The sequence below is a fragment of the Acinonyx jubatus genome, chromosome B3 (genome assembly GCF_027475565.1).
Source record: "Acinonyx jubatus isolate Ajub_Pintada_27869175 chromosome B3, VMU_Ajub_asm_v1.0, whole genome shotgun sequence".
NCBI classification, from domain to species: domain Eukaryota; kingdom Metazoa; phylum Chordata; class Mammalia; order Carnivora; family Felidae; genus Acinonyx; species Acinonyx jubatus.
This window is the reverse complement of record NC_069386.1, coordinates 115,681,420-115,699,605: the sequence shown is the minus strand read 5'-3', so window position 1 is coordinate 115,699,605 and position 18,186 is coordinate 115,681,420. Positions and strand designations below refer to the sequence as shown.

General features: G+C 48.0%; 1 protein-coding gene across 8 annotated transcripts in view; it reads left to right on the top strand.

Annotated features, from left to right (window-relative positions):
* Positions 1–18,186, top strand: part of DPF3 (double PHD fingers 3) — a 303,086-nt gene that overhangs the window by 190,079 nt on the left and 94,821 nt on the right. For all 8 annotated transcript variants that reach the window (XM_053224665.1, XM_015071691.3, XM_053224668.1 and 5 more), the window contains exons 5-6: positions 2,312–2,407; positions 10,726–10,804. In XM_053224665.1, coding sequence (XP_053080640.1) covers positions 2,312–2,407; positions 10,726–10,804 — 175 coding nt within the window. The remainder of the gene's footprint in view (positions 1–2,311; positions 2,408–10,725; positions 10,805–18,186) is intronic.

Genomic DNA, 18,186 nt, shown 5'->3' with positions numbered 1-18,186 from the left:
GTTTTATCTTCCAACCCTGAGTCCATATTGCAGGTCATAAATCCCTTCATAATAAAAAATGAGAGTGGAGTCATATTGTACAAGATGCCAGAGGCAATGACCTTTAAATATGAGGCACTCGGAACTCGCCATGATTAAATGACTTCAAGACCCGGAAGTTGGCAGGACAGCTGTTTGAACAGCAACAACAGTCATAACAACAACACCTGATATTTACACTGCATCTTTTCACCAAAGTCTGCAGAGCATTTGACTTGTCATTGTCTTGCTTGACTTTCACTTGTGTTCCCACTGATGGTTCAGGGAGCCAAGATGCAGAGAGCCTAGGAGGCTTGCTTGGGACCTGGGCCGATGTTTTCTAGCTATGGGCCACCGGTCGTGTCTAGCAGACAGAGCTGCTTCTCTGTTGGATGGCTGTGGTTGGCCTTGAGAACCCCCATGTGCTGTCAGCTGATGGCTTCCCAAGTAAGCCCAGTAGAGAAGCCGGAGAATTTACTAGATCTGTTTTGATCTAGTAAATTGAGGTATATTATGTAGACCTTATGTGAACCCCTGTGGTTGGGAGAGAACTCCAACATGAAGGCAGTGGGAGAAGGTACCTGGAAACTCACTCCTGGGCTTCCTGCTTGGAAGACAGGCCAGAGGTGTTGTCCAGGAGGCTACCTGAACAGTGATGGTGAGACCACATGTCAGTGCAGTGTGTGCTGCTTGTAAGCCTTTTCATAGCTTGTGTGATTATCACGCCATCACAAGCATGGATGGATGCTGTTATCATGGATAATATGGTACCTGCCTTTTTTCTAGCTTCATCTCATACGAGTCTCTCTCTGAGTCACTGAGCTCTAGTCACACTTGCCTCTTTCTGCAACGTGGACAAGCCAAATTCCTCTTCCTCCCTCAGGGAGTTTGCTCATGATGTTCCCTCTGCCCAGAATACTTTCCTTCCCACCGTGCCCTCCATCCCCATTCCCCAGGCTAGTCTTTGCTCATCCTTTACATCTCAACTCTCTTAGGTCACTTCCTCAGGTAAGCCTCTCCTGACCCTCAGATTAGGTAAAATTCCCTCTAACAGCCTCTCCTAGCAGCTTGCACCTGCCCATCACTGCATTTATGGCAGTAGTAACTATATGGTTGTGGTTTTTATTTAAATCTGTTTTCCCTTCACTGTACTGTGGAATCTTTTTAGAGTCAGGCCTGACTGTAGTCATTCTGTGGCTTGTCTAGCATGTAGTACAGCCGTGTAGTCAGCACTAGACACATGTTTGTTGATTGAATGAATAAATGAATTCCTATTTTATAATTGGGGAAACTGAGGCACGAAGACATGATGACTCACCCAAAGTCACACAGTGAGTCCATAAAGAAGCTCCTAGGGCCCCAGACATGGAGTCCAGTGAGCTCCGTCCCCCTTTCACTTTGGGGAGCTGGGTCCTCTGCCACAGTCTTTCATTTCTCCCCAAAATCTAGAAGTACACACCTTACCTGTCCTCACCACTCCCAAAGGGAATGAAGTGTTCATGTCCCTACAGGAAGGGTCTACATAATATACCTCAATCTTCAGGCATAGGGCTGAGAAATGAACAGAAAACTCTGGGCTGATGAACCTGACTTGACTTTGGTCTTGGATTCACTGTATGACCTTGGGCAATCAAAACTGCTTTTAGCCTCAGTTTATTCACCTGTAAAATGGAATTGGATTCTCTGCTGCTATGTGACTCACAGGGCTATTGGAGAGTGATAATTAAATTCATGATCTTTAAGCTTTCGTTACAAGTAATGTGCTGTAATGAAAACCCATTTTTCTTAAAAAAAAAAAAACAATGGACGATTAAGAACAACACATTAATGTCAAATTCTGGTCAGATGAACAGGAAGTTACTTGTTTTCATCAAACAGGGCAGGGTTCCAGAATGGCAGAGAAAGAAGGAACATATTTTCGTATTTAGGAACAAAGGAAAATTACATTAAAAAAGTTAAGTTTTGAAAAACATCTTGGGTCCACATAGACAAGTGCCTCTACCAGAGTATTCTCTTTTTAGAAAATGTTTCTTGGGTAAAAATAGTTGAAAAAAGTCAGTGTTCTGGGAGGATTGGGCTGGAAGGGGCCCAAGGGTTTGAGAGAGTTGTTACCGCCAAGAGCTCAGACTCTGGGCAGCATCTCGGAGGCCCTGCTTCCCAAGCAATGGCAGCGTCTTGTTTTGTTAAAACATAACAACAAAACAGACACCCCCCCCACCCAAATCACCCCCGGATGGCTTTCTCCTTTGCATTTTATTTCTCAACTCTTTTGTTTATTTTCTTGTCTTTTCAGAGGGTTTTGGAAAATGATGAAAATGTAGAAGAAGGAAATGAAGAAGAAGATTTAGAAGAGGATATTCCCAAGCGAAAGAATAGGACCAGAGGACGGGTAAGCTGGAGACGCCATGATGGAGGGAAGAGATAAGGGAGACTGAGGGTGGAAGCACAACTGGTCCCCAGACCCAAAGTCCCACTTCAAGCAGACAAAGCTCATGTACACGGCCTCCCTTGATGAATACTCAGAGAAGAAAATGCCAGAAGAGCTCTGACCCCTGGTGATAGCCTGTAAGAGTTCAGCCCTTACAGGAGGGAGAGGAAGTGGGAGAAGGTAACCTGAGGGGACAGTGAGGGTCCTGGGAAGGTTGGGGTGGGGTCTGGAGAAGGGTAGAGGATGAGGAGAAAGTGACTTTTGGACCCATTACTTGGTCTTAAAAGAAGGCTGAATTTTCCTATCCCTGGGGCTGCCCCAGAGTGACAAGGTCAGGACACCTGCTTTGGGGTATATTTCACTAGGTGGAGAGTAGAATCGTGCTGGGAAAGCGTGGGGGCCATGAATGGTTTCCAAATGGGTGGGGCATGGGCTTTTGGTGTGGGCCCGGGATGTGGCAAGAGGAGGCCAGGAGCCTGGGAAATGGGCAGATGAAAAATCCAAGGTGGAAGGTATAAACCTATGGGAGTGGTTCTTGAGGGGAGGGACCCAAGCCTGAGTGGTGCTCTCAGACATGCAGGTTGCTTCTCCAGAGTGCTCGTATCCAAGCCCAGTAGGCTTTTGGTAGTCATCCTCAGGGGTCTGCAAGGGCATCTGAAAATAACCAGGTGACAAGGGACCTTCAAGGATAAGCTTTCTTTCCATCTAGAGAATTGGTCTTTAGTCTTCTGGCTCCTTCAGTCTCTGGACAGGATCCTTACCCCTCCCATGGATAAGAGGCTAGTCCTGGGTGCCCTGTGGGTTTGGGTCCCGTGATAATTATGGCAAGCCTCTCTATTCCCATGCTTCTTGTGCTTTAGTAAACATCAAGATCACCAGGGGCGCCTATTGCAATGCACATTCCCAGGACCCTACTCCCAGAAGTTCTGATTTAGGACGTCTAGGGTAGGGCCTGGAAAGATGTATTATAAGCAAGTTCCTAGGTGAATGGTGCAAGCAGTCCAGTTTTGCCCACGTTGAGCTCAGATGCTCTGACTTGCTGATGGGGCTGGAATTTCTCAGGCTGGGCAGGGCAACCCTGTCATGCGTCACGCCTTTTATAGTCGCCAGCCAGCTTCAGTAATGAACTTGTTTTATTTGTTCTTTACTCCCATTTGTTGTTGGTTTATATATTTATTTAATTTTTGGAAGAATATGTGAAAGGAAGTCATAGGCATTTTGTCATTTAACCTGCACATACCTCAGAGTATAACTCTAACAAATATCATTATTATACCCAGTACAAATAACAACTACTCTAATATCTACTATCTAGTCCCTGATGATTTCCTCAAAAGTGCCTTTTTACAGTTGGTTTGTTTGAAACATAAGCCTCTTTTGTTCCATACCTCTTCCTTGCTCTACCCCACCACACACATACATATTTTTTTCTTCTCCACATCATTTATTTGTTGAAAAACTTGGGTGGTTCGTCTTGTAGAATTTCCCACATTCTAGGTTTGGCAGATTGGTGGTATTTAATGTATCCTCTTTATTTTCTGAAAACTGGTGGTTTGATTAGAGACCCGATTAGATTCAAGGTGTTTGTGTATGTGTAAGTTTTTTTTTGGTGGGGCAAGAATCTTCCCTGTGCTTCTTACTGCATTACATGAGGAGGTACATGTTGTCCAGCTGTTCTGCCCTCGGGGGAAAATGGATCAGTGGATTTGGGTATTGTCAGCCTGATCTCTCCTTAAAAGGTTCCCCATCAAGTTTCCATCTGGTTGCTTCAGCAGCCATGGGTAAACTTGCCTAGACCCATGACTTCACTGGGGGCTACAAAATAGTGAATACCCAATTCCGTCATTGGAGGAAGCTTTAGGATTTCTGGGCCTTTTGCAAACTCCAAGAGCTGTGTGCCTCCAGGCTTGCTTCTATCCCTTCCCTCACCCCAAACCAAAGTTCCTTGAGTAGATTGTAGAGAGTGGTCCTCTTCATGTTTTCTCTATTCCCAAGCTAAATCTAGATGGTTGAAGTCAAAAGTGCATGGATATGAGCTGGGTGTCTCCTCTGTAAGAACACAGCAGTGACAGCAGCAGTCACTGTGTACTCACCGTGTACTTTCTGGACCCTGGGCCATGTGATGAGGCTCTTTACAATGAAAACTTAGAATACTGCCAGTTCCAAGTAAAATGTGCTGTAAATGTCAAATATGCCCCAGATTTTGAACATTTAGTAGGAAAGAATGCAAAGCATCTCATGAATATTTTTCTATTAATATAATAGTTTGGATATCGTGGATTAAATAAAATATGTCAGTAACATTAATTGTACCTGTTTTTCTTTTTACTCTTTTTGAAAAATGTGGTTACTAGAAAATTTGAATGACGTGTGTGGCTCATGTTATATTTCTATTGGCCAGCACTTCTTTCGTTCCCATAAATTGGTATTACTACTCTCAGAGAGATTAAGTAACTTGCTCAAGGTCGTCTAATCTAGTAAAAAAGAAGTCAGGAGGCGCCTGGGTGGCTCGGTTGGTTGAGTGTCTGACTCTTGATTTCAGCTCAGGTCATGGTCCTAGGGTTGTGGGATCAAGCCCTGCATTGGGCTCCTCACTGAGCATGGAGCCTGCTTGAGATTCTCTCTCTGTCTCTCTGTCTCTCCCTCTCTCCCTCCCTCTACCCCTCTCCCCTGCTTGTGCACACACTCTCTCTCTAAAAAAAAAATAATAATAAGATTTTAAAAAATGAATTAAAAAAAAGTCGGGATGCGAACACAGGTCTGTGCTTTTGCCACTGAGTCATGCCTGGCCCCGTGCCCATAATATGGCCAAAGACCAGCATGTTGAATGAATGACTGAATGATGAGAAAGAAAGAAAAGCTATATTTCAACTTTGTGGGAGTTGAGAGAAGGCTTGAACACAGTAAGGGAGCTGGATGGGGCCTAGACTAACTCCAGGCCTACTTGATGCTAGCCACGGGGCCGCTGAAGGGCTCTATGTTGTGCAGTGACACTGTGCACCTGTCACCCATGGTGGAAGCCATGCAATGACCCAGAAGAGTGTGGGTGAACCTGCCTATGCTGGAATAAAAGTGTGAAGCTGCCTCACCCACAGCCTCAGTTAAACTACCCTTTTAAGTGGCATATTCAAGCTGCTGCTGGTTCCTAGAGAGCATTTCTGTTGTGAGGACTGACAGGCAGCAAGGCCATACACACACTCAATGTGTGGCTCCTGGACTGCAGCCTCAGGATCACCTGGGAGCTTGTCAAACATGCCAGACCCTGGACTCCACCCTAGATGGACCAAATTAGAGCCTGCACTTTGACAAGATCCCCAGGTGCTCTGTGTGCCCACTGAGGAAGCCAAGGATAAGGTAGTGATTATAAGGACAGCCTCTGCCTTGTTTGAACCAGGAGTTCAAATCCCAGCTCCACCATTTATTTACTAGACATTGGGTGAAGTAATGTTAACCTCATCATCTTGATAAAATTATGTAAGCACTCTGGGCCTCAGTTTTTCATAATTAAAATGGGAGTAATAATACACAGCCGATTCTGAGTGCTTAATAAAGGCTAGACATTGTTCAGAGGGTGTAAAGGAACAACTCTTGGAGCTTTGACAATGGAGATACCCTGAGGGGTGAGGGAAATTCAGGCCCAACAATTAATGACTGTGTCTATGGTAACTTTAGCCCAAGAAATCCAGGCTCTTTAAAATTCATGAAATTGCTGGAAGGCATCCATGTGAGTATTATCAATCAGTCAATCAATCAATCAATCAATCAGTAACCATGTATTGATGCACAGTGGTGCAGTCCAATGTTTCTCAAACTGTAATGTGCATACGAAGCACATGGTGATCTTGTTAAAGTGCAAATTCTAACACAGTGGGTCTGGGGGGTGGGGGAGAGGGCTGAGATTTTGAGATTTTGCCTGGTTAACAAGCTCCCAGGTGATGCCAGCTCTGCTGGTCTGAGGGCCACACTTTAAACAGCAAGGATGTGGAGCTGTGGTTCTCAGGGTTTTTGGTTTTGTTTTGTTTTGCTTTTGCAGAGGCGTTTCTCAGGAATTCTTTACTGAAAAATTACTGAGAGCCCCCCAAAGCTATTGTTCTGGTGGTTTATAACCAGTGATACTTACCATACTAGAAATTAAGGCAGAAAAAAATGTTAACCTTCAGAATACACCAGCACACGGAGTGATGACATTATCATGTCAGGTAGCCTCAGGAAAACTCTCACCGTGCACTTGAGAGTATTGAGAGTGTAAAGTTTCAAGTAACATTCTAGTGCTATTTGGTACTGTTACGAAAATAGTTTTGATAGCAGAAAGGGTCTCAAAGATCCCAGGGAACCCTGGACCATCACTTGAGAACAACTCTTATAGAGGAACTAGGTCTCTGAGCGTGTGCTAGTCGAGGGTCTTTTAATTGCAAGAAACGCAACAGCTTCGGCAAAAATGTGGAGTATTTGAAAAGCTGCTGGGTCATTGCCGCAAATATGAGCAATCTTTGAAGATGCAACCCTTAGGAAGGGCAAGAAAATGGCAGGGACTTAGGACTGGGAAAGAATAAGGAACCCAGGCAGCGGGTGGCCTCTGCTGCTTTATTTTTCTACCAAAAGACGATTTCCTGCTTCTCTGTGTGCGTGGCTTCCTAGCTCCTGAATAGATGGGTTGCCAGTTCAAGTGTGTGTGCTCACCACTGGAGTTATTTTCCCAGCTCCAAATCCTTTATAGGTAGAATCTGATTGGCCCAGCTTAGGTCATGTGACTCCTGAGCCAGCCAATCAACTGTGGCCAGTGGGGCTGGGCTATGTGGTACAATCATGGCTGTCGTGGCTTACCAGTACCTGAATGATGAAGAGTGGAATGGGGTGGACAGTTCTCAGAGAGGGAGGACTGGTTTCTTTTGGACAGTCAGCTTTAAAAGTTTAGAGAATAGAGTCTGGAAACCTAGGTCCTGCTCCTTCTACTGACCCTGTGACTGTGGACGAATCATAAACCCTTTTAGAGATGGTTTCATCGAGTGCCAAATGGGAATAATGTTACCCTCTGTAACTCACGGTGTATTGTAGGAATGAATTGAATTCATACATGTGCAAGAGCTTTGGATGCTGTGTGCCCAGCATAGATCTAAGTGTTGGGGGCTCATAATAACGTATGAAATGCCGTCTTTGCTTTTAAGGACCTCGGGATTAAATTGAGGAGAAAATACTAATAGCCATGATACAATTAGAAAACAGCAGGCTTCTGCCTGTGCACTAACGAAATGCAATAAAAGTTCGGAGGAGAGAGAAGAGATCAGCTTGGGCAAGAAGGGGAAATAATTTATCGAGCGCTTCCTGTGGACGGGGCGCTATCCCCTGTGGTTTCACACGCTCTGGGCGCAAACGCTCTCAGCAACTCTGCAGTAAAGGTGTTTCTGTGCCCATTTTACAGTTGAGAAAATTAAAATTTGGAGAAGTAACTTGTCTAAAGACACATGGCTGGTGTTTAAACCTATGCCTGTCTGACTTTAACGCTGATGCTCTTTTTACTCCTCAATTTGGCAGGAGGAAGGTTCTTGGAGGAGTGGATGTTAGTGGGGCTAAAGCATGGACCAGTGTGGGTGGCAGAGCAGAGGCTGGTCCCTGACAGGGATCAATAAAAACAAAGACAAGGACATAGCATGAGCATGAGGTGAACCTGATGGATTTAGCACCAGGTTGCTGTTGGATGTGTCAGTGGTCTTTAGATGGCAATGAATGAATGAATAAATGACTATGGGCTCTGTCATTTACTCCTTTTGTCTAACTGGTCTGGGGGTCATGCATTTGGATTGGGAAGGGCAGTGCAGAGGTAGGACCCCAGCTGGTGGATTCTTAGAGCAGTTCAGGGGTCCGTTGATGAGCTCCTGGATTAAAATATGGAATAGAAGGGAAATGCAAAGCCCAAGATGGCCTTGGAGGGAAGAAACCGTAGCACTTGGGTAGAAAGAATGAAGGAGAAGGACTGAAGATGATTGACTCGCTGACTGACTGATTGATTCAGCAAAGGTTTATTAAGTGCGCCTTAAGTGGCTGGCCCCGTGCCAGGTTCTGAGTATAGCGTGGCCCACATAGATGTGTTTTCTATATTCTTGTTGGGGAGACGGAATAATATAATGTCAGACGGTGCTAAGTGCTGGGACCAAACAAAGCAGGTCAGGGAGAGGAGAACGATGGAGTAGGGTGTGAATAGATATAGGTTGGTCAGGGAGGGCTTCTCTGAGGACGTGACCCTTGAAAAAGACCAGCAGGATTCTGAGTTTCCAAGTTTGGGCGATTCCAGGAGACTCTAGGAGTAACGCTGCCACAGGAAGAGTTCCCTGCACGTGCCCATTTTGCAGTTGAGGAAACCAAGGTGCAAGGAGAGTGTGGAAGTGACCTCGCTGGTCAGCCCTGCAGAGTGAAACCCGACCCTGGCTTTCAGTGGGCCCCTCCCCCTCCTGCTGGCCATCCCCCAGGAGTGCGCACTGTCCTATCTCCTTCCTCTTCTCCCAGGCGGTATTTTTAGTCTCTCAGAGCCCCTTCCCCGCGTCTGCTGCTGGCTTGTCATTCTGCTTCACTTGCTTTCACCTGCTCCAGGCGGCTGTGACAGGGCTGCGGGCTGCACACGTCAAGCTGTCCCTGGCTTCACCGTGGGGGCGTGGGGGGGGGGGTTGGCGGCGAGGGCAGCTGAGGGTGACCAGCCTCCGTGTCGTCCGTCGTCCTGGGCAGGCAAGGAGGCCTGTCAGTGCCTGGGGGTGACTGCAGCGCCTCACAGCTCCCTCTTCAGGTCAACTCTGAGTGATGAGGGCCAGGGGAGGGGGCCGCTGGCTGTCGCCCGGCCTTGTGCCCGGATGGGGGGTGGGGAGGCAGAGAGGCAAAGCGGTGGGAGGGAGGGAAGGAGGGGGGTGGAATTCTGTAATTTGTTTTGGAGAGAGACAAGCTGAGGCGATGGTGGAGGTGGTAGCTTAGCAGGTGGTGTTGACTGTGAAGTGTGTGTGTTTTTTGAGAGTGTGTGAACATCACAGGCCTGGGGTACAGGCCTTTCCGTTGTGAAATCCCCAGTGAGTGAGAGAGTGTGCGTGCCTGTGTGTGTGTGTGTGTGTGTGTCAGCCACAGGCCTTTTGACCCTGAAATCTCCAGGGCCACTTGTCCAGGCCCAGCCCAGGGGACTGCCCTGTTTCCCCCGCACCCCAGGTGGCTGCCATGTTTTATTTCTCATCTGCTGCATCTCCTTCTCTGTCCCCAAAGACCCCAGCAGGCCCTTTCCCTGGTTGGGCGTTTACTGCTACTCATTACCAGAGAATGACCTGGAGGAGGCCAGGGTGCTACCCACGTGACCATGTGGGACTTACAAAGGTTTAAAAATAAACCTTGCCGCGTTCTGTAGCCACCGTCCTGGGGCTGCAGAGTTGCCAGCACCCTCTTGGCTGCTCTCCCCTATCTTTGGAGGTAGAGCTCAGCCCAGCCCCACCCCTGGGTACGCCGACCCTTTCTGGAGGTGCACGCAGGGTGGTGGTATCGGGAGTCCAGCCCCAGGAGACTGTGAGGCGTCAAAGTCTCTGTCACTGGCTGGAGGCCTGAGGCAGACCACACAGGGAGGCCTCAGCTGAAGCTCACCCCCACAGGGTAGGCCGAGCAGGCCAGAGGGAGCTTCGCGCCATGCCCGGGCTCACGCCCTAGGCCCAGGTGCCAGGCCTGGCTGGCTCTTAAGAGACTTGCAGGGGACAGCGTGCACCTGGGGTGATGACTGCGGGCACACGGCCTCTGCTCCCGATCTGCCATCATCCGGTCAGCTGAGGGGAGCGGGGTGGGCATCTCCATGTGGGGTTGACAAAGCTAGAAGGCTAAGTGGTTGGAGGAGGGGGTCCTTGTGGCAACAGTAGAGTAGGGGGATCGGGCAGATGTAGGCTTTGCAGTCAGACTGTCGTTTCTGGCCTGGCTCTGCACTTGGTAGCTGAGTGACCCTGGGCAAGCTACTTAACGGGCTGCTGCCTCGGCCTCCCGATCTGTAAGACGGAAGTCATAGTAGGACCTCTCTTGGAGTTGTGAACATTTAATGAGATGATACGCGTGACTAGCTGAGTGTTCTGGGGCAAGTTACCTGGGCCTCTCTGGGCCTCAAGTTTCCTGGCCTGTAAAATGGGGTCGGTATTGGTTCAAATGTTGTGAGGAAGATTGAATGAGGAGATGTAGGTGTGATGCCCAGGGCCTCACAGAGTGTGTGCTCAGGAGCTGTTGTAACCGTTACGATAACAAGCCTCCTGGTTCCCCTCCCCCCCTTGTCTCCCCAGGCCCGTGGCTCTGCAGGTGGCAGGAGGAGGCACGACGCCGCCTCTCAGGAAGACCATGACAAACCTTACGTCTGTGACAGTAAGTACGGCAGATGCCGCCTTCCTGCCCCTGCCCCCAGCACCCCCTTCCCTGTGCTTCCCTGACTGTCCGCCCCCAGCCTCGGCCTCACTGGCTCCTCCTCTTGGGCCTGCACCCCAGCTCGCATGCCTGCCCTGTCAGCAAAGTCACCACCTCCCGCTGCTGCCACCCGCCCGCCCAGGTTTTTGTGCATGAGGGACAAGCAAGTCAGGGAGGCCTCCTGCCTTTGATGCCGGCCCCCTTTCTCTGGCAGTGCCTCCTTGGTGGCTTTCTTCTGGCTCGCTCTCTCTCTCTCTCTCTCTCTCTCACTCTCTTGGTCTCCTGAAGATTCATCCTCTTTCTTTCTCTGTTTCAGAGACTTACAAACAAAAGCATAACTCAAAGCCCTCCACCAAGGTACTTGGCTCCTCTGGCTTTTCACGTTTCCCTTTAATTTCCTTCTCCCTCTCCCGTCCTAGGTAGGGCGAGTTATGAATCTTTCTCTGACGACGACTTAGCTTAATAAATGGCCCTCGATCCATCTCCAGCCTTTCTTGCTTGCTTCAGAGGTGTCTCTTGGACAAGGACGGCCCAGCTCCTGGGTTTAGGGGGCGCAGACAGGGCTGGGTTGGGGCTGAGGGAGAGCGGGAGCTGGGGCGGCGGGTGTGCCTCCAGAAACCTTCAGCCTTCGGAGGGATGGCCGTCAGCTCGAGAGCCGTTCTCTTTCTCACGCACCAGCGCGCTGGGGGGTGGGTTTAAAATCCTTGCCCTACTTTCCTTCTCACCGGATGGGGTCCCATCCCTCCTTCCACAACAAGGACAGCCCTCGAAGCCACACTCTCTGACCATCTTCCCCTCCTGTCTTCTCCCCTCCGAGGATGCAGAGCGGTGCCACAGGGGAAGGGCTGTGAGGTGGCTCAGGCAGGGCCCTGGCACGGTGGGTCTTCCAAGGCCGTCCTGCAGTGTCCGCCGTCTCCGTGGAAGCAGAGGGCGAACGGGGGCGAGGGGGCTCAGGGAGCACCTCGGGGGTGGTGTCCTTTTCCTCCCTCTTCACTGGCCTCTTTTGATTTCAAAAAGTTGTTCTGTGCCCGGTGGGGTGACAGCTGGTTGGAGAACATTTTGCTAGAAGAACTCAAACTCCATGACCCCCATTTGGCTGCTTAATACAGCGTGCAGATGGCATTCCTGAGACAACTCCTGCAGGTAACATGTCCCTCCCAAAGTGGTTTCTGGTCCAGGATGAGGAGGGAGCAGGGCATGGGGGCTGATGTCTCATGACGGTATCAGGAGGTGCCTGCTTTGGCCTGGGTCTTGCCTCCCAGAAGGGGCTCCGTTTTGTTCTGCTGCATAAAAGCCCGAGCAGGTGAGCCCTGTGGGAAGGGTCCTTCCGACCCTCGTGGCGCAGGCTTCCCAGCTGTGTCCGGCTGGAGCAGCCCAGCTCTCCAGAATGCCAGCAGCTGCTCTGGGATTGGGGCATTGCCATTCGATTCCTCTCTTCCAAAGCTTTATTTTTGTCATGTGATTGTCTGCTCCCGTAGATGGCGGGGTTACTTTTTGCTTTATCTCTTTCGGCTTTCAGTGGATTCTCAGCCAGTAGTCCCCTGTATTCACAGACACACCCCGTGTGCCCTTCCTCACCCACCTCTCGGTTTCTCTCTTCACTCTTTGTCTGCCGCCTGCCTCCTGACAGGTCACCTCTGCAGAGCTACCTTGTGGGTGTCCCTCTCGTGCCTGGCTCCCCTCTTTCTGGGTGAGGTGCTTGCATCCTGCCCATCCCCCCCTACTCCCCCCCCCCCCACCAGCTCCTGTGGCTGTGATTAGGGACTCTGTTGTCATTCGCTGTTTCCTGTTCCCATCTCCACAGTCTCTTCCTCCTTCTGCTTACCCTGTGATGCTTGGGAGGTCTAAACGGAGGCCTGACGTTGGCTTTCTGGAAGTCTCAGCAGCTGATTCCTTGGCTCTGCCCACACAGGTGCTGCCTCCCTTTTCCTCCCTCAACGGCCCAACGTCCACTGTAGATTGCCCTTCTCTCTTCCGGCCCTCTTAGGAAATTGTGTGGCAGCTTGGTGATTAATAGACTTTATTTTTATCTGGTGCCCTTCAGACAAGTGATCCTTTGGGATAGGAATGACCTTTAGAGAGGTCACGAGGCCCACCCTCTACCCCCGAACTGAGCAAGGAATGCTTTTAATAATCTCTAATGCATCCTAAGTAGAGAGGTGTCTGGTCACCTCCTTGAGTGTCCCCAGGGATGGTGTTACGATCAGCTACCCTTTCTTCCATGATTCCAACTGTGCTCTGAATGATTGTTTTTCCTTAATAGGAGCTAAATTTTTTTTTTACTCCTATAGGCTCCCTTATCTTTTGTGCATCTTTTCCCAACAAAGAGGCACACTGAGCATTTTGTCTATTCTGGAGGCTCTTTTAACATCCCCTTGTCTTTTTGGTTTATCTGGGGTCACATCCCATAACCTCTGTGATGGCCTGCTTTAAATTCCTTCCCAGATTTACATTTAAGCTCAGGGTTCCCCCTGGAAGTAACACCAAGGCCAAGCGGCTCAGAGAGTAACAGACACATTTCCTTGTTTATTTTACACATCGGCTCTTAATACAGTTCTCTTAATGTGTAGAGAACAGAAGTCCTCGGCCACCCCATTGCTGCACGACTTCCCATGCAGTGCCTGTCCTGACCCCTGTGCTAATGCCTCTCCAGGTGCGTGCTCTTTTCTACTTAATGCATCCGATTAGTCCTTCTTCCATAAATCACTCTACATTTAGCCCTATTGAGTCTCAATAAAGAGATACAATAATATGTGACTTCATTACACAAGATTTGATAAAGGCAAATTTAAAAACATTGCCCCGTGGTTGAATTCCATTCTTCACAGATTCGCCATCCCTGCCACTTTTGTGTTGTCTGTGGGGATTTGCGTGAGCCGGCCTCCATCTTTCGAATTATTTATGAAGATATTAGGCCACCTTGTACCCCACCACCTCTTTCTGGGTTTATGTGGGGGTAGTAGGAGCTATCTTTCAGATGTGATTACCTTTAACCCTGAATGGTTTATATTCCTAAACGTAGTCGTCCTATTATGTTCCTGGTCCAAGTATCCCTTTCCTGACGCGTGGTTGAAATGTTATCTTAGCTGCTAACTTCAGGTGATAGATAGTTTGCCTGTTCCTTTCATTCAGCCATTGAATTTATTCCATCTCAGAGAAATACTCAATCATCTGAACATAATTTATTTTTTACCCAATCCGTGGCATGTGTGTACGTGAATACTTCATTTTCCAGCAAGTAACCAATCCCTATTAATTATCCTGAAAGTTTACCAAGCTTAAGGATTGTAGTTCTGTTTCTTCCCTTTCAGTGTCTTGCCAAAGAAAAGTGTTCATTACTCACAAACAGAGCAACTGAATATGACTTTGTGGGGAAGGCTGTCAGTGTTTGTCAAAGCATGGACCTGGGCCATTTGCACAGAGAGAACCTAGACACTTATTAAAATGTGATTCCCGGGCCTCATACCAGACCCCCTCCATCAGAACCATGGGGAGCAGACCCTAGAACCTGCATTTTTTTGACAGCTTCTCAGGGGATATTTCTGAATGTTGACTTTTGACAGTGACTAGTCTACTTCATTCAAATTCAAAGGCTTTTGGCCTCCGTCTGCTCAGCTCTTTTATTATTCCCTGCTTTTTGCATCTGAAAGTTCTAGAGTCTTCAGGAATTCTCCAGGTCAAGTGCCATAGGCTCACTTCACTGTTTTAGTTGGTCTCTTTAGAATCTTTCCTTTCCTGTTTTTAATCCCACCCCCCCCCCCCCCGCATTGATCTAAAACTCAGCAGTCCCATATAAAGCTCAGCAATCCAGCACTTGGCTTTAATTTACTTAATAGCTTTAAATCCTAACAGTATCATTAGCCCCCTTTTAGAGGTGCGGTGATGACTGGAGACAGACATATGAAAGCAATCCTTGGGTCGGGCTACCGGGATGTCCTAAATGTTTATCTCTTCTCTCCCCAACTGCTCCCTACCCTGAATTTTCTGTTAGCATCACTGGAGCTGACTCCAGATGAGACCCACTTTTCCATTGTCTATGTTCAAGAAACCTCATAGGAGAGAAGATGGTGGCGATGGGACGATATTCAGGGGGAGAGAGGGAGACCATTTGTCTCTAAGCATCGGCCATTTAGGGAGGAGCAAAGCACCCATTTACCCCTTTGCTGGGCACAGTGGAAGCAAGCTGTGAAGTTTTTTTTTCCCCCAGTTTTTAAAATATTTTTTTAAAAAATTAACTTTATTTTACTGCGGTAAGAATACTTAACATCTATCCTCTTAATAAATTATTAAGTGTACAATATATATTGCTGAGTCTAGGTATAATGTTGTACAGCAGATCTGAAAGGCTTATTCATCATGCTTGACTGAAACTTCATGCCCATTGGTTAGCAATTCCCTAACTCCCCTTCTGCACCAGCCCCTGGCAACCATCATTCCACTCTTTGATGCTATGAATTGGACTGTTTTGGATACCTGGTGTAAGTGGAATCAGGCAGTATTTGTCTTGCTGTGACTGGCTTATTTCCCTTAGCATAATGTCCTCAAGATGCATTCATGTTATTGCATATTGAGGGATTTCCTCTTTTTTCAAGATGAATACTATTCCATTGTGTGTATCTACCAAATTTTCTTTATCGGTTCATCTGTTAATGGACATTTAGGTTGTTTTCACATCTTGGCCATCGTGAATGGTGCTGCAGTCAACGTAGGGGTGCTAATATTTGAGATCCTGATTTCAGTTCTTTTGGATGAATACCCAGAAGTGGGGTTGCTGGATCCTGTGGTAATTCTGTTTTTACTCTTTTTGAGGAACCTTAATACTTATTTTCCAGAGCAGCTGCACCATTTTGCATTCCCACCAACCGTATACAAGGGTTCCAGTTTCTCCACATCCTTGCCAACACCTACTTTTGTCCCCAGTTTTTCTGATCACAGCGTTAACTCCTGCTATTGGTGCTTACAGTGTGTAGGGCATTGTGCTAAGCTCGTTACATATGTTGTCTCTAGAAATCCTCACAGTAACCTTGAGAGGGAGGGACAGTTGACCTTGATCTGCTGTGAAGAAGCTGGGGTTCAGAGAGGTGAAGGGACTTGTCCAAGGTCGCCCAGCTGGTTCATGCTGAAGCTGGTTCGTGAATCCTGGCTTCTTCAGCTCCGGAGCTGACATACCCCAGGACACCCCCACACAAAGTGCTGGTGAAATATGCTCTCCTGACCCTGGAGTTTGGCTCTCCTGAGAGTTGAGGAGAAAACCTGTTTTAAAAGTGAATTAATGATCACACACATTTATGAGGTCAAGCCATGTCCACTGTTAACAGATGGCTTCTAGGTGTCAGTCTGGCAAGCTGGAATCAGGTAGTCATGATAATTGATGTAGAATGGAATAGATTATATACTTTTAAGCCTTTTACATTTGAATCTATTAAAATACCCCCCCCCACACACACACACAAACTGGGGACTTAGGGTGGATTAGTGACAAAAAGCAAATAGACATGATCAAAGCCCTCGTGGGAGCCTGACTCACCTCTGAGTCACGTCGGGTATTCACACCTCAGGAATGGGTGCTCTCAACTCAGCCTCCCTATCAGTAAAAACTTTGTTCTCCACCACCCTCACCCCACAGACATGTATTTTTGATTGTGCAGCCCATGACCGAAAACATGGCCACTCCCACAGTGTTGCCTCCCTTCTAGAAAGTCAGCGGGGGATGTCCAGTTGGGGCAGTGTCAGCATAGGGTTCGGGTCCCTTCCTCCTCTTCTTGATGGTGGAATAGTGGAGTGGGAAGGGTATGGAGCTAAAAGCAAAGAGTCTGGGGATCTGGTCCTGGTGTCAGCCTTCAGCAGCTAGGACATCACTTTCCTGATCCGTCAACGCGGGGGCCCCTTTCTTGAGTCTCCAGACCTGCCCACACAGTGGGCTCCTTCCTTCCCAGGCAGTGACCTCACAAGGAGGCTCTTCGTCCTGGAGACGATGTTGGATTGCCATGCACAGGCTGAGGGGATGTGTGGGACGGGTGGACTGGTGTCTGAGGCAGACACAGCTTGTGCCCAAGGTAGTCCCAGAAAATCTGCTAGACCTCAGCCTTCTAAAATTACTCTGGATTCCCCCATACCTGAGTGTACAGCGAGACCCAGATGACTCTGGCAGTCTTATTAAAAAAAATTTTTTTTTGAGGGCATTAAGGCCCTGCATTCTCTAAGGCTCATGTGCTTTTAGCTTGGAGCTGCAGTGGAAACGCCACTAACGCGGCCTTCAGGCTGGCTGCCCTTGTCACTGAAGGGAAGCCGGGCTCATCACTCAGTTGTCCGCACTATTATCTTGCAGGTCTTTGCATGGGGTGCGGCAGGGGAGGGTGGGAAGGGCTCTGTGCCCCAGAAACTTGATTTGTGGAGCAGAGCCTGTGGCATGGGATTGATCCCTGGAGACTGAGTGCATTCTTTACGGCAAAGCTGGGCCTGTTTAAATATTTAAATGCCATCGTGTCGCGGACACAGGTTGCAGAGTGTCCCAGCAGAGCAGGCCACAGGCAGGGCTGAAGAGAAGCTGCAGTTTCTCTCTGCCCCCTTCACACCTGCATTTCTCTTCTTCCTTTGCTCTCACTGCCTGCCCTCCCCTCCCCAGGCCGCACCTCTGGAGCTTTCAACCATTTGGTTTGTCTTTTTGGGGCTGTAACCCACACCCTCTGGAATTATTTTCTCCTCCAGCCAGAGCTTGTTCTCAGCTAGCTGTTGCTTAATGAAAACTTTGTGGCAAACAATTCCTCCCAAGATGTGGATGACCAACAACAGGATAGAAATTAACGTTTGTAGAAGTTTTTTTTTTTTTAATTTTTTTTTTCCTACAGAAATAGAATATATACTCATTGCAGAAAAATCAGAAATTGCAGATAATCATAAAGGAAAAATAAACATCACTCATAGTCTTACTCCTGAGAGGTAGCTTACATTCTAGTTTTGTATACTATTTGAGGATTGTGTCTCTGTCTCTGTTCCTCTCCCTCTACACACACACACACACACACACACTCATGTGCACACACTAAATGATACATACCGTTTTAGCCCATCCCCCCACTCAACAATACATGAAAAGCATCATTCTGGGTCAATAAAGACATTTTTATGACATTTTAGGGCTATATGGTGTTCCATTATGTGGACATGCCCCAGTTTGCTCAATCAGTGTTCCACTTGTTGGACATTTAAACAGTTTAAAGTTTGTTCGCTATTGAAAACAATATTGCAGCTATATCTTCACATACGCTTTCATTATTTCATAGAAGTAGAACTGTGAGGTCAGAGGGCCTGGTACAAAGCCTTTGATTTCTCTTACTTCAAGT